The following is a 17,413-nucleotide window of genomic DNA, read 5'->3' on the forward strand; positions in this document are numbered from 1 at the left end:
GTTTTGGTGGATTATATCTAAGTGTGGCTCTAACAATTGAGAAAACACACACACCAGCGCAGACATGCAAACATTTCTCCCCATCTGTCAGTCTATTCAGTTTCCATTATCTTTCACTCACCATGTCTGAATACATCTCAAAACTTGACCCCTCTCTTCCTCTCGTCTTCTTCGTCTTTTATCTGTCTCTTCTTCTTCTCTCTCGCTCCGTTCAGGCACTTTGATCTGAAGACTCCGACAGAATCTGCCCAGGCGGCGGCTCTGTTCTCAGTGCCGGACTTTGTGGGCGACGCCTGCAAAGCCATCGCCTCCCGGGTCAGAGGAGCCGTGGCCTCGGTGCAGTTTGACGACTTCCACAAGGTTTGTCTTGACCAACAGAGATTAAGGGGTTCCCAGACTGTTTGATGCCGAGGTCCCTGAAACGCACCCAAATTTGATACGATTTTGTCTTAAGCGCTCTTATGGAAAGTCGTAGAAAAGTCACAGAATCGGTGGGAACCCTGGTCAGCGATCTCAGACCTTTTCCGTGTGTTTGTGTCCAGAACTCGAACCGGATCATCTGCTCGGCGGTGTTCGGCTTCGATGAGAAGCTGGCGGTGCGGCCCAGCCTGCGCTTCAACCAGAACAACCTGGTGATCAGCAGCGTGGACATCCAGTCTGTGGAGCCGGTCGACCAGCGCACCCGGGACGCCCTGCAGAAGAGCGTCCAGCTCGCCATCGAGATCACCACCAACTCCCAGGAGGCCGCCGCACGGTCCGAGACGCACACACACACACACACACACACACACACAGTCTTACTTATGTCACTTTTGGGGTATTTACGTAGACTTACATTCATTTCCTGGAGACTTACCATAACCATAACCACTACTTGCCTAAACCTAACCCTTACCCTAACCTTAACCACTGACCCAAAAATCAGCTTTTTACCAATTGGGGACACGGCTTTTGTCCCCATTTGCACAAGCCGTCTCCAATCAACTGGTCTTAAGTCTGGTGTGTGTCCCTGAAAGTGACTTAAGTCATACCCCCCCCCCCCCACACACACACACACACACACACACACACACACACACATACAGCAGTGCTTCACCTATAACATTTTATAATAGTGGTGATTGGCATGATCAAAAAGTGGGCAAACTCTTGCCTCCAGTCAGTGATCATCATAAGAAAATAACCACCAATGTTAACTAAATCAATTATTTTTTTAAAACAAAGCATTATTTTTTTTTCTCTTAAAAGACTGTGTGGTTAAAGAACTTACATCTGCAGGTCCTTAAAAATCTGAAAAAGTCTTAAATTATCTAATATTAAGGCCTTAAAATGTCTTAAATCCACTTATTAGAGGTCCTATTTTTTGCTATGCAGGTTTAATTTTCTTTAATTAGGTTTGATAAACATTAGACATGAAGGATACAAGATTAGTTGCCAAGATATTGGGTGTGGGAGATGTAAGGTTTGTTAAATCAGTGTTTTTCAGTTGAATGGCAGGCTGTGTAGATGCTGTTTCAGATGCTTGGGAACCAAGTGACCTGAGCAAGCAGATCTATGTTACTAAGGATTTGAGAGGTCATACAACCAGTATATTGTTTACTGAAGAATAGAAAGCTCAATAAAGTTGGCCTCCTTCTGTCTGTGTGTGCAGCCATGAGGCGGAGCGGCTGGAGCAGGAGGCCCGGGGCAAGCTGGAGAGGCAGCGGATCACCGACCAGGCCGAGGCTGAAAGAGCCAGGAAGGAGCTGCTGGAGCTGGAGGCTCTCAGGTGAACACAGACCTGCTGGGAGGACTGGGAGGACTGGGAGGACTGGGAGGACTGCAGGAGCAGTCCAGTCTTGTTTATTTATATAGCCTTTTATCACAGCATCTCAAAGGGTTTTACATACATATACCGTACTACATCATACATATACATACTACATACTGTACATATCAAATACATCCTGTACTAGGTCATATACATACTTCATACACATTGTTTACTACACCAGATACATACTACACATCATATACTACATCAGTGATTCTCAACCTTTTTGATATCAAGGACCCCTAAAGTAGTCCACATTAGGGCCACGGACCCCCATTTGATGAGATTTTGTCTCTCGGACCCAAATCTGAGAATATTTTTATTGTCAGATATGAGTTTGTCCAGAATCCCATGACTATCTGTATTGTAGGTAGAGAGATAACAGAGAAACTATGATCAAAACAGTCATTCTTCTACATTCTCTAATTGTGTTGCACTTCTGGTAAATTAAATAATGGTGAAGTTTAACAATTCATCAATTTGCTGGGGACCCCCTGGAACCTTCTAAAGGACCCCTGGTGGTCCCCGGACCCCACGTTGAGAAACGCTGTACTACATCATAGTGCTGGGCGATATTGACAAAATCAAATATCACAATATTTTAGACCAAATACCTCCAATATCAATAATGTGACATTATTTTGGGAATGAGTATTCATGCTTTCATGAGATATTTACACACAGGAAACTTTTGAAAATTAGTAATTATCATTAATGATCAGTAATCAGTAATGTGGATATGGCTGCCTCCCAATCCTGACTGTGTGTGTGTGCGTGTGTGTGTGTGTGTGTGTGTGTGTGTGTGTGTGCAGTGCTGCGGTGGAGAGCACAGGAGCTGCCAAGGCTGAAGCTCAGTCCCGGGCGGAGGCGGCTCGGATCCAGGGGGAGGCGGCGGTCAACGAGGCCAAACTGAAGGCCGAGGCCCAGAGGATCGAGGCCGTACGTACTGAACCCCCCCAGTGTGTGTGTGTGTGTGTGTGTGTGTGTGTGTGTGTGTGTGTGTGTGTGTGTGTGTGTGTGTGTGTGTGTGTGTGTGTGTGTGTGTGTGTGTGTGTGTGTGTGTGTGTGTGTGTGTGTGTGTCTGTTTGTTTGTCTTTACATTACTGCAGTGCTTCCTCTGTATTCATTCAGTAATGCAGAGTAATTGCAGTAATGTGCCACCGCAGCAGCATCACCGCCTCTTACAGAGAAGGCAGGACATTAAAATAACGGTGTCACGCCAGATTTTCCTCTAAACCACAAACACGTCTTTAAAAATACTGTTTTTATTACAATAAAGTATCCAAAGAAATGTTTTAGCACTGCATCCCACATTTGAACGAAGCTTGGACCGATATTGGTTTCTGGAGGCCGGCACTGATACCGATATTTATGGAATGAAGCTGCTGATAGGCAATATTTAGTATCTTTTTTTGAGCATTTTCATCATTTTCATGTATTATTCTTGTCAGAAGGAAAAGCCTCTGAAACACATTGAAACCCAGGAAAATAATAGCACCCCATATATCAGTCTAACCCTTATTGCTAGAGGAAACTGAACATTAAAATAACAATGTAATTTAGCCAAAATCCCCTCTAAAACACTAACAAGATTTTAGAAATAGTGTTTGTGGTGTGATTTGGAGGAATGGCCTCCCTGATGTGAACCTGAGCGTGTTGTTATTGGACTTCTGTGTTAGTCATGGACTATCCATAAACACCATATTCAAACATAAGGAGGTGCAGAAGTGCACATGGTACCAGACCACTTTGGGATAAAGGTCCAGGATCAAACTTTGTAGTTGTTTCATCAGACCTGAAGTCACAACTCGGGGGAAGAGAGAGGTAGAGCTGTCAGCTGGTCACCATCTCGTCACCAAATTAATGTATTGATGGATGGACAAGTATACTGATGCAAACCTCTGTGTGTGTGTGTGTGCAGGAGGGGGAGCTGCAGCGGCTCTCCAAGGCTCGGGAGCAGGAGCTGAGCTATAAGAAGGAGATGGACCGCCTGGAGGTGGAGAAGCAGGAGCGTCTGGCCCAGATGGAGAGCCAGCGCTTCAGCCAGCTGGTGGAGAGTCTGGGCAGCGACACGCTGAAGGAGATGGCCAGGGCCGGGCCCGAGCTGCAGGTACTGATGCTGCTCTGTGTGGAGGGAGGGAGGGAGGGGGGGGGGGAGGGGGGGGAGGGGGGGAGGGAGGGAGGGAGGGAGGGAGGGGGCGCAGACAGACATGTTGCAGTTTGCTTATTGAATTACACTCATTTCAAGTTGCATTTCTATTCGCAACACTTCTGCAACATTTTCACTATACATTTAACAGTGTTGTTCCAAACTCTGCATGCATTTTCTGCATTTCCACCATAAATAGTTTTTGTTTATTGATAAGGATTCCCATTAGCTGTACACAAGGGTGCCAGCTATTCTTCCTGGGGTCCCACTAAGACACAATACACATCCGAAACAAATACACAAAGTTTTAAGGAATTTACACCAATTTCAAGTCAAATTTAAATTACTATTTCGATAGGAACCCCTTATTTTCTGCATTTCCACCATAAAGCAAATTAATTCACTTTAATTCAGTTTAATTTTAAATGTTTCTACCCTGCACTTTTTGCACATTGAATTTGAATTCCCCCAATTCCAAGTCACATTTCAATTACAAATTGAAGAGGAACCCTTAATTTCTGCATTCCACCATAAAGATGTTCTTTGTCTCAGTAAAAAATATGATTTTGGATGGTGAACAAAGCATTTTGAAATATTTGTAGGTTTTGCTTTCTTGAGCATATTAGATATTTTTCTCTGTTTTCTTGTTCTCCCCACACACACTAGTTGAGTGATCGAAGGCAGCAGGGTGTCTGGTCTCCAGATGGAGGCGTGGGTTTGAATCCCACTTCTGACAAGCAGTTTTGATTCTGGTTGAAGTTCCAGACTCTTCAGACAGCCTGTATTTTTGTATATTTATGTATTTATTTTAGGTCTCAAACACCCAGTCTCATGGTTCCTCTCCCTCCTCCTCCCTCCTCCCTCCTCCTCCCTCCCCTCTCCTCCTCCCTCCTCCAGGTCAAACTGCTTCAGTCTCTGGGGTTGAAGTCGACCCTCATCACAGACGGATCGTCGCCCATCAACCTCTTCACCACAGCCAACGGCCTGCTGGGGGCGCTGCCGGGCCAGGGCCAGTGAGGAGGAGGAGGAGGAGGAGGAAGAGGAGGGGGAACGGAGGGTGACATAGAGGGGAAAATAGGGGAAACTGTCCAAAAGTAAATCCTAACTGTCACTTCTTGTAGTAATGACCGGCAGACTGTGTGTTAACTGACTGTTTAGACTAAGACTAGTGACATCACATATCACCACTAGGGTTCGACCAATGTGTGTTTTCGAAGACCGATACTGATATTTTTCTATTGAAACTAGCCGATATTTTTTGTTCAAATTTTCATGCCAAAAATATGACCTAAAAATACAAATCTTTCCCCCAGAGTTTTCTTCTTGTAAATGTGAAAAAGCCTCTGAAACAGCATTTAGACCATCATTGGACACTAAAACTCGAATTGAATGAAAATCTTTTAGGGGGGTCAGCAGCTCCTTAAGGCAGGGAGAGGCAGGTTTCACTGAAGGTTTTCCAGACCACAGTGAACATCTGATATAAAAAATAATAATAAAAAAAACATATTCTCTAGCTGTAGTCAGAGAGGGACGACAGACTGGCTCAAATCTGATTTTTTTTTTTTGTTTTGTTTTTGCATGTGACATGAAATGCCCGAGCTCTAAAAGCGAGATTCAGAGATTTACTTTTGGACAAATTCCCAACTACGAGGACGTGCCATGTGAATAAAGGGAGCTGTGCTACAAAGAATGAAGACTTGTGCCTAAAATACGACTTTCCTGTCCTGTCCTGCTCTCCTGTAAGCCTTTACTTACTACTCAAGATAGCCAAAGAAACCCTGTTTCTGCTTTGCACTAAGTCTAGGAATAGAACTGAAGGTGGAGTGTGCTGGAGGCTTGACCCTGCTAATGTTTACAAAAAAATAGTTGATGTTAGACGTTCTTTTTCTGTGCAATAATAATGTGAGAAAATGGGAGATTTGGAGTCCTTTTCTTTTCCTTCCAGAGTTCTGTCCTTTCTACATACTGTGCTTCTAAGCCCATTAAAGTGCTGCTGTCCACGTCTTCTGAAGTTTAATCATGCACACATTCACAGAGAGACATCTTTTACTAGGATTCGACTGAAATGGGTTTTTGAAGGCAGACACCCATATCTTTGGATTAAAGCCGCTTTTAGATACCATTATTCGACCATTCATGCCCAAAAAAAGGCAAGTATTCAGTGTTTCCCGTAGAATTTTATTCTTGTCACAATGGAAAAGCATCTGAAACAACATTTAGACCATCATGGGACACTAAAACTAAAAACTAAAAAAAAAACTAAAAAGCCAGACTAATATCTGTGTCTCTGGTAGATGGTTCTGTCTGGTGCATGCTAACGCTTTAGCAAACATTATGTTAAGTAACAGGTGATTAGCATTATCCAAAGTATGATAAGAAACATTTTTAGCAATCCAAAGTTGGTATTGGTTTGTATTCTGTGGTTTGTAAGATTCATCATTTCAGTCTTCATCATTAGTGAAGTCCGTTATGAGTCAACAGCACATAAACCTTTAGCTGTGTGGCTGACTTCGCTCACTTGCTTGTGTCAACAAAACAAGTTTCACTCAAAGTCTAGCAGGAAAGCCGGTCCAAAGCCTGGCAGGTTTAGACATGTAAATTAAAATTAACTAACCATCTCTTTTCCTCACTTTCAGGATAATGCTAGTCGCCTACAATCACTTAACACAATATGCTAGAGCAGTGATTCTCAACCTTTTTCATATCAAGTACCCCTAATTTAGTCTACATTTGGGCCACGGACCCCCATCTGATGAGATTTTGTCTCTCGGACCCAAATCTGAGAATCTTTTTATTGTTTGATATGATTTTGTCCAGAAATGTATGACCATCTGTATTGTATTGTAGGTAGAGAGATAACAGTGAAACTATGATCAATACAGTCATTCTTCTGCATTCTCTAATTGTGTTAACTTCTTATAAATGAAACAATGCTGAAGTTTAACAATTCATCAATTTTCTGGAACCCCCACAAGGACCACTGGTGGTTCCCAGACCCCACATTGAGAACCACTGTGCTAAAGCGTTAGCATGCACACCGGACAGAGCTAACTACCAGAAACAAAAAGATGATTTTGGTGCCAATCCTCTTGTCAGATTTTGGCTGAGGAGACCAATGGGCCAGACTCCCAAAAAGCCGCTGTAGTCCTTTAAGGTCTTCCCATAGACAACCAGTGGAGTATTGATCAATTCAACAATAAATATGTAATCAAACAAGCTGCATCATATCAGAGGAGGACGACACTGACTGGCTGATATCAGATGTTTGGGCTAGCCGTCATCCCGTCCTGTCGAGCAGTCCTGTATAAAAGAAACGCTCTCTAATATTTCCTTCAGTGTTTACCTCGCTAAGTGAAAGTGACACGCTCCTCAGGTGAAGTGTGCTGTGTGTTATGGAGGCTGACAGCTTCCTGGCTGCACTGAGGCGTTTGATCATCCAGACAGGTTGGTGTGCCGCTGTTATGCAGTGTTACCTAACTGCCACAGGTTGTGATGCCAGGTAATGTTGCCTGTAATATTTACATACCGATAAATGGGCTTTTGATCTCATTGGAGAATTGACATAATAGAAAAGTGTGTTGATGACTGAAAACATATTTTTGTTTGGTGGTAAATTATTAGATGTACGTAGGTCACTAGACTATCAGCTTACATAGATGGTGTGTTTTTTCCCCTTATGGCTTCCAATTAAATGTATTGTGAGTTTTACTTGAGCTTTGCTTTCCATTAAAAAGATTAAAACTACAACATCATCAATTTGGACTCAATAAGCACCCAGATATGTCTTTTAGGGTGCAATGATCATTGTTGTCCACCAGATAGGGCCACATTCTGTATTTATTGGTACAATAGGTGATGAGAGAGAGAGAGAGAGAGAGAGAGAGAGAGAGAGAGAGAGAGAGAGAGAGAGAGAGAGAAAGTGTGTGTGAGCACATGCATGCATAGGTGTGTGTTGTCATATTCATATTTCTCCAGTCAGAATTATAAGCCTATTATTACATTATACGCCTACTCATCTCACTGATATAGCTAAGTACCATTTCTAAACCACTCTGTGCTTTTTGTTTGATTATATATTGCATCCTTTAAAGCCATTAACTAAGTTCAGTAACTAAGTGTGATGAAATGGCCTTAAATGCCGGGTGGTTTTATCTAATGTACAAACAGCCAAATACACATCATCAATCTGATTGGGTAATTTACTGCTTTTTTTTTATTATCTTTGCATGTCTGCAATGGTGTGTTTGCTGCTATTAGTAATACTGTGCTGTAAATATGTTTTGTTAATGTAAATGTATAAAACTCCAACACCAATTCATTGTTTTTATACGGACAGCAACAAACCTTCTCTTTTCTAATTTATTTTTCCAAGTTTGTGTTTGAGTAACCAAATTTGGTCAACTTGAGAAATGTGACACAGCCAGGTAAGCCAAAGGGAAGATGGTGACAGGTTATGTGCAAAGTGTTGATCATTATTTTCTCCTGAAGGCCGAAACACTTCTCTGCTGCTCGTCTGTCCACTAGATGGTGACTGAATTACAGAAGAAGACACTTGGCTTCTCTGGCATAGGTGTGTGTGTGTGTGTGTGTGTGTGTGTGTGTGTGTGTGTGTGTGTGTGTGTCTCCATAAAGACGAAATTTAGATGCTTTGATTTCCAAACTTGGTAATCTGTGAGATTCTTGTTTTAATTTTGTCTCCATCTTTGTTACTCAGCCTCATCACTGTGCTGTTTCTGCGCTACACTTCCCAGAGATCACCTGTCAATCAAACAGTGTGGGCGGAGCTTGGATTTTCTGTTGATGAAGGTTGAGTTTCTGTAGGTGGCGCTCCTTCCTTTGTCTGTTCAGCCATGGCGGCTATCGCTGCTCATGCTAATGCTGCGTTCATGTCACTTCAGATTTACGGTAAATACGACCTGCCCACTGGGAAAAAAACGTTCACAGCAACCTCCTGGTGGTAATTACAAGTTGGATAAATGGGACTTTTTTTTTTTGTGGGCTCCGATTTCTCCTAATTGGTGTCATGAATTGTGGAAGTCTGTCAACAGAAGCGGTAAACACTGTATCAAAATCAAAATTATTGGATATTTTCACAGTAATACGATCATGTCTACTTACAAAAAGTGTCTGCTGCAGTTGGTTTATGGTTGATTTCAAATTCATAAAATAAAAATGATTTTGGATGTGGCCGCTCCAACGAGTTAAACACATGGAGAGCAATGAGACGTCATCCCATTCTTATGCTTCTTCCCATATGACATGAACACAGCAACAACTACCCAGTTCTTCTTCTTGTGTTTATTGCAAACAAACCGGAAACACATCAATGCATCACTTCCTGTTTACCAGAAGATTTTCCCAGGAAAGAGCTGCCAGACATCGAGTGTTCAGAACAGACAATGGAAAAGCTTTAAAGAACTGGATATAGACTGAATCACTGTTGTGTTTTATCACTCAGTGATAGAGAGGAGCAATATTGACTTAGTTATTTATTTATTTATTTATATGGAAATGCTGTGGATTCTCACTTTATTAAGTGTTTTTGGGACACTGTACCATCCCACATAGGTTTTAAACCTCTGAAGTATCTAATCTGCTCAAATTTACCATTAACTCTATGAACCAGTAATCCCTTAAATAACTTTACATTTTCATTAATTTACATTAATTCACCTCTTAATTCAATTTAGGGGGGTTATTAATGGAGGAGATCCCATGGAAACCTCCTTAACACGCCCTTAATCTTAATTCCTTACTGTCTAATTTAATGAAAAATTCAGAGAGACAGGAACTTTTCCATTAATTTCCACATAATAACCCTGTAAACCTGCACAAAAGGCATGAAAAATCCCTTAATTACTAGAGTCTCTGTGCATCAACCCATGAATAAATCCCTTATATAAACCCATGATACTAACCTCACTTTTTTAAAGCTGTTATTTTTAATGGATAATTCATGTTTATGTAATGGAGAAATTAAGGACATTTCAGGGTTAGGGTAAGTACATAAAGTTAATAAAGTTTGACAGGCAGTTGTTACCAATACAAAACGTCTGTGAAAAGCAAGTGGATCCTCTCTAAAATGGATCCTCCACATTCGGGCCAGGCAGCATCTCATTAGGCCCGGGTTGTTATCGGAGCCATTTCCCTCCTCATATCTGCATCAGGACTCAGGAGGGGAAACCGGCGGCTGCGGCCAAGCAGATGCAGATCAGGCAGGAGAGGTGGCTCCCCTTTAATTCAATTTATCGATTAGATAATTCAGTCAAGAGAGGCTAATGAAATCCCTCAAGGTTGACTGTAATTCTCTCCAACTGTCTCCCTCAATACGTTTTCCTCTCTGTCTTTCATAATCTCTGTTCCCATCTGTCTGTCTCTTCCGTCTCATCTATAGATGTCCGCTGAGGTTTTGTGGGGTTTGACCTCGCGTCTCTGTGGAGTTTAAGTTTCGTCTGTAAGGCAGCTGATGTAAAGCTTCCTAAATAAAGCAAACTGTGGCAAAGTCAATTCATCATGCAACAAAACTGAACCGTACAACTATAATCAGATTGCATCAAAGACTCAAGTTATTACTATCTGCCTCAGCTTATTATTCAAGCTGTCCACTATGAGCCTGTTTTCCAGGTAAGTTAATTAGATCATCTATTAGAGCGGTTACAGTTCAGCAACATGCCTTCACCTCACTTTATTATTATTACTTAATTACATCAGTTAATATGGGACAGTTTTACTTAAGCTTGTTTATCTTGAAATGTATCTACCTCCATTGCAAAATATTTATTTTGGTGAGTTGTATAAGTATGACATGAGGAATAAAGGATACTACAAGTGTCTCCTAAAATGGGGCGCAACCAATGACATATCAATTTGAAGTATTCGTAAAAACAGGAGTATTAATTAGTGTATTCTGTCTGTCAGGAATGATTCATTAGGGGGCGCCCTGGTGGCTCACCGAGTAGGGCACGTACCGTTTGGCTCAGGCCTTCCCGTAGCGACCCGGGTTCGAATCTGACCCGTGGTCCTTTGCTGCATGTCCTCCCCTCGCTCTCTCTCCCATACCTTCCTGTGTCTCTCTCTCACTATATCTCTCAAATAAAGCATAAAAAATGCCAAAAAAATAATCTTTAAAAAAAAAAAAAAGAATGATTCATTAGGGATCTAACGTTCGATAAACAGGATTGTGAATTGAATGCTGGTCACTAGGAATCCCCGGGCTGACTGGGAAAATGTGAACAGGAGTTTTTTGAACAAGCCCCACTGAGCTGCCTTTGAGCAAGGCACTAAACCCTCAGCCGCTCCAGTGAGGCTGCAGTGGATCTGCTGAGAAAGATAGTAGGCCTACGCTCAGAAAGCCTTCCCTGGATAAATAAAGATTAAAAACAAAAACATTCTCATCAGTAATGGTTATTCTAGGATTGATATGTGCCTACTTCAAGCAAAACACTTGAAATTATCCAAACATTTCTCGGAGGCGGAGCTTCTCTGGAGGAAGAAATCATTGGTTGAGTTAAACCTCAATGGGCGGAGCCAAAAGAATCAGTTTTTCAGAGCGTTGGCTAACTGGCAAACTTAAGTGACAAAGGAGGAACTCTGCTCAGAATTTAAATTAAAATTTAAATGGCAACGATTTCTTTATTCATTCATTCACCATGGCGTTCATGATGTTGAAGGTCAGCAGCTAGCTAACTAGCTTACCTAGATAGCTGTGGGCTAGTATGGCTAGTCTGAACTTGGAAGGTCAGCTAGCTAACTAGATAACCTAGATAACTTAATATGGTTAGATTGTATTTTTCACTGAGCTTCAGTCTAATGTTACTTAGCTAGAAAAACTGTGGTTCTTTAGCTCCGCCCACTGAGGTTTAACTCAACCAATGAGATTATTTCTGCCTCAGAGAAACCTAAACTCCAGTCTACGATGAATAGGCCAGTGGAGATGTTAACCTGTTCCTCAATGAAGAGAGTAACTTACATTGTCAGGGGTAGAGTGACACATTTTTAGCTGCGCAGAGCCATTTACTTACCTGTGAAAGCATGTGAGTATATCTGATGTATGAAGAGGAGATGATGGAGGGATGGATGAGCTGACTGATCACCAGCCAGCTGAACTATGAAGGATGGACTAACTGACACCTAACTGGACTGTTGAATTGTATTGGAACATGAATCTGTGTACTTACCACTGTTGTATTTATTCATACTGCAGTACTGCTACTGCAGTTCACTTAGAATTTGCATTATATTATATATATACATATACTGTATTACTTGTGATGCACTGCTTTTTTCTATTGTCTCATCTGCTTACTTTTGTGAGTTATGTTTTTATTCAGTTATGCCGTGACTTCTTTGTTTTTTTGTTTGGGCTGAATTATTTCTGTCTTGACTTGTGACTCGTGACTCGTTGCAGCTGACTAACCGCCTTTTGTTCAGAGAAGAAAAACAAAACCAAAGTTCCCGTCACTCGTCAGCCCGGCTCGGGTCGTGCCGCCTATTCCTCGTACGTGAGGAAGCATTTCCCGAGCGGAGGTTCGTCCTCTCAGAGAAACCCTGCGGTCGCTGGAGGAGCTGTGCATCATTTTCTCTGAAATGCCTCCTGCGTCTCCCTGGAGATCCCCCCCCCCTCAACCCCCCCCTCCCCCTCCAGCCTCCCATGTTGCAGCACTGCCTTGATGAGGGCTTCCTAGCTGAAACACATTAGAAATACATGTGTGATGGCTGTGAGCCTTTCAGTGAACTCAGTGAACTCAGCAATCCAAGTCATCTGTCCTTCTGACTCGTCTTTGTGTGCTGTGCTGCTTTTTACTCTTTTACTTTTTTTCGAGAATCTCCTCTTGAATTCATGTGTTTTTTTTATTGTTTCCAGTCCTGTTGTTGAAGCTCAGTCTCTTTCTGTCCCAGCAGTTTTTTTTTTTTTTTTTTTTTGGGGTTGTTTTTATCTCTCACTGCCTCTGCTGAAGCCTGCATTTCAGATGAAATCTTCTAACAGAGAGATTGCTGCGACAAGGAGCGATTACACCCATTTCTGGTCACAGTGGGGGGGGCGAGGGTGGGGGGGGGGTGGGGGGTGAGGTGGAGGGGTTGGATTCACTGTCCTGCACACACACACACACACACACACACACACACACACACACACACACACACAAACACACATACACATCACACTACAAAAAGAGGTCCAGAACTGGTCATTAAACTACATTTTAACATGGTTTTGCGTCATATTTGAGGAGGTCTTGATTCAAATTTTCTTAATGGACATGGCACTGTTACACTGTCAGTCCTGCTGTGTGGTTTCTGTCTGTTCTTTGATGTCTTGAAGGTTTCTGTCTGTTCTTTGATGTCTTACATGTTATCTTTGTTAAATGTCTGCAAATGTCTGACTCAGCACTCTTACATACAAGGCAAATTCCTGTAAAACGCTAAATAAATGAAATCTGAATCTGAATCACATGGAAATTCTTATAAACAAATGGTGTTTTTTTTTTTAACAAATTCAAAATATTTGTAGTCACTGTGACATGCAGCCCTTACATCAGTGTGTGTGAATCATTTAGCTTCCCTCTGCCTTTGTTTTCACTGTCTTCTCCACCTTCTGTAGTGCAGCTCCCTCCTCCTTCTCCTCCTCCTCCTCTTCCTCCTCCCTGCTCCATCTCACCACACTCAGCTGCATTATGACACTCTGCCTCCCCCACCTTCATCTACATCTACATCTCTCTCTCTCTCTCTCTCTCTCTCTCTCTCTCTCTCTCTCTCTTTCCCTCTCTCTCTTTTTGCTTTTCTACCCATTTGTTTCCTCTCTCTCTCTCTCACTTTAAATCTCTCTCTCTCTTGTGCTCACAGTCTGCATCGGTGCTCCAGTCGCCTGTCTTCCTGCTGCAGCTGCTCAACACCTCCATTCATCTCAATTATAGGATAAGGGTTCAGTTTTCACACACACACACACACACACACATGCACACGCACACACACACACACACACGCATGCACCACAAACTAACACACTTTCCTCCTTCCATCTGAACACATCGTTTTTAAGCCTTTTTTCCTTTTCTCCCCTCCTCATAACACTATTCATCCTCTCTGCAGCTCCTTTCTTCCTTTTCATCTCTCTCTCCCTCCCCCCCCTCTCTCCCCCCTCCCTCCCTCTCTCTCTCTCTCTCTCTCTCTCTCCCTCTCTCTCTATCTTTGCTCCTCTTCCAGCCACAGCGGTAGAGCCTCTTAATAATTTATACAAATTTAAAATTCAAATGAGAGAGATCTTCTTTTTATTTATTTATTTATTAACAGTGAGGAGTCAGACCTCCCGCTCTATCCCAGTATCCCCGGCTGCTCTCCCTCCCTGCCAACCATCGCCATGGCAACCCGATCGTCCTAGAAACACACTGTAATAAATGAAGCCCACTCCCTCTTTCTCTCCCTCTCTCTCTTTTTCATCTCTCATAAATAAGTCTACAAAATAAGAGCATGTGTGTTGACATCAAGGCAATGCGAAGATATTAGATAGCAGACGTAGTAGTATGTCAATTTCATGTTATGAAAAGTTATTAACAAAAGGTATTCTTATTTATTTATATTGCATATATATTGTACAATACAATATAGTGTACAACTTTGCATTTTAAGACTATATCTATATCTGTATAAGGGGCACAGTTGGAAGTGGAAATTCACATATTTGCTTTCTTCATATTCTCATATTCTTTTACTTTGTATATTGCATATTTCTTTAATTTTCACTAATTTCATACTGTATATATTTCATATCATTGGTATATTTTCATAGCGTATATATTTTTTTATTCATTCTTTCTTTCGGCAGCTGTTATTTTGCATATCGTCATCATCAATTTTGTTTCTTATTTTTCATTCATACATTTCTACTTAACACCTTATTGTGTTGAAATTGCAGGTGTTTAATAATACAACTATACAATATTCTTATTTATATTCTATTTTCTTTGCTTTAGATTTTACTGTGTGCTGCTACAGTGACCCTGTTATCACAGGGATCTTTCAACTGTCATTTTATTTTGTCTTAAACCGAAATCAAAAATGTTGGATTTCTATAGTGGAGGTTCACTGGCATTTTTCAATCAGTAGGAGTGATTCTATTTTGAAAAGCAGGAGGGATCTAAGAATGTAACTCAGAAAATAATTTAGTCCCTTGTATAATGTGCTTTCATTCAAGAAAGAAAGGTATTGAAAATCTATTGCTTTAGAATGATTATCACTGGATTTGACACAACTGAGTCATTATCAGGATTTAAAGTTGCATTACAAATCTTCAGCAACCTGTCTGTCTGCATCATGGAGGTCGCCTGTGTGCAAATAATGTCTAAATATTTAACAAGCAGGCTAGAGATCTGGATAGCTGAAAAGGCTTGTTGCAGTGTAGCTGTAGATCCATCAATAATGTTATAAGTTAAAGTGAATAGTCTGATAATCACTGTTGCCAATTTGGCGACTTTGTCACTAGATGTAGCAACTTTCTTCAAAAGCGTTTTTACTTCCAAAGCATTTTCTGACACATCGGTCCAGCTGATGCTAATTTGTGACGCTTGCTTGTCTAATCCAAAGAGTCTGATGATCACAGAGTGGAGTCCCTTCCTCTGCTGAGAGCAGAAATATAGCAAATATATTAATATGCAAATTTGTGTATGACATCATCTGGCAACTTTTTGGACAGCCAATAGCTACTTTAATTGGAAAAGATTTGGTAACTGCTGATCAGGCAGATTTGTTTCCAAATGTCGGTCACTGTGACAGTAAACTGTCTTTAGCCCAAGTCTCTACTCCAAAACACTCTGTTAGCTAGCTAACTAGCCAGCAGGCTCACTTAGCAAAACAACCAATGTTAATGTTAACATGCAGCTACTGGCCGCTACTAATGCTAGCTTCTGCTAACGTTAGCTAGTGTGCAAATTGATGTGTTAACAAGACAGTGACGGTTAGCTAGCTAACAAGCTAACATTATCTAAACACAAAATCAATCAGATGTATCACTGATTAAATTATTAGTTACCAGTTAAAAACAGCACAGAAATTAACCTTGTATATTCAGTTCTGTTGAGACGGACAAGTCGTACATTTGACATTCTGCTGTCCTGATGACCAGGAGCTGAAGACCTCCAATATGGCCGCCAGAGGATGTGTTGTGTCACCTAACAGCCCTCTATAGAGACATTTCCAGTGATCCCCACCCTTGTGTACATAAGATGGATTCATTAGCTCGTAAAACCAAGGTAGTAGTCAACTGGGGTTTATTCCCTTCAAACATGATCAAATACTCAATATCAGAAGTCAAGATCAACACAGAGTGTCTTGGATTAACATGTTGTGTACACCCATACTCGTTCTGTATGCTTCAGTCAATTTAAGGCATGCACAGGCACAAAAGAGTCTGGTTTCAGAAGATAGCAATCAATAACGAGAAGAACACAATGAAACTGGTTGATAGTCTGTGGCCATTCATGCTAACAGCATCCTCCTTGCCGTTTCAATATGCAAACAGGAAGCGGGTTATACTGAGCATTACAAACAGTAGTTCACCATAGATAGAAAGGAGATCCAGAGAATTAGAATAGAAATAGAAAAATACAAGATCAGGTAATCAGGTGTCAAAAGGGCATTTACAAAATAAAGAAAACAGAAAAAACCTGAGCAATCACAGAAAAGAACTCACAAGAGAATAAAGTTTTCCAACTGGGCGCTACTGAAGGTCTGGAGGACATCGACTGAACCGGTTTTCACAAAATACAGAATCACCACAGCGTGTGCAGCGTGTGGCCGACACTCCCAGATGTCCAGTTGTAATCAAAGCTGAAACACTATGGAGTAGAAACATGCGATCACTGGTCACACTTTCTAACCACCGACACACAAGGCTGGGAAAGGTATTTTATAATAATCCAATACAGATTAGCGCTTAAAAATTTGAAAAAAGTGAAATTTAAAATACTCAACTTTACTGATATAATCTGATTACTTTCCGTTACTCTTGGATTACTTTGCTTCCAAAATAAATAGCATGCAGTTCTAATTTAGAGATTGCAATTTGAGTAAAGTTGGTATCTTCATCTACAGGTACTGACCTATTATTATAATTTGTGTGGAATTATATCAATCTATAATCTAACAATCCTAAAGAATGGTCTCCTTTAAACTTTTTTTCCCCCAACTAGTATTTTTCCAAAAGCATCTCTCATCTGATTCCTGATTCCAGAGTGCAATTATCTGTCACCATGACAATTCATAATCAGATTACTATAATATCATTACATGTAATCTGTTACTCCCCAACCCACTCTGTAGTTAAAGCTGATGAATATCTGTGGATCTACTTAGACTCCAAAGTGCCTTTTTTCCCGTATCTATCGAGATAAGTTTCTTAGTGTTGGCTACTTTCTGAGTTTGCCTATTTACAGAACTTGTGCCAGTTGAATGACAGA

At 41.3% G+C, this 17,413-nt stretch overlaps 1 protein-coding gene across 1 annotated transcript; it reads left to right on the forward strand.

Annotated features, from left to right (window-relative positions):
- Nucleotides 1-215: 215 nt before the first annotated feature.
- Nucleotides 216-5,965, forward strand: LOC139639722 (major vault protein-like; the record flags this gene model as incomplete). Its single annotated transcript, XM_071513870.1, has 6 exons — nucleotides 216-360; nucleotides 543-754; nucleotides 1,652-1,768; nucleotides 2,626-2,752; nucleotides 3,735-3,923; nucleotides 4,860-5,965. Coding segments are annotated over 6 exons (910 nt in total), but the record flags the coding sequence as incomplete, so codon positions are not given.
- Between the last annotated feature and the right edge of the window lie 11,448 nt (nucleotides 5,966-17,413).

Source organism: Centroberyx affinis, unplaced genomic scaffold (assembly GCF_046629955.1).
Source record: "Centroberyx affinis isolate AG114_WGS23_722 - 3 ecotype Tasmania unplaced genomic scaffold, CSIRO-AGI_Caff_v1 ptg007592l_1, whole genome shotgun sequence".
In the NCBI taxonomy this organism is placed as follows: Eukaryota; Metazoa; Chordata; class Actinopteri; order Beryciformes; family Berycidae; genus Centroberyx; species Centroberyx affinis.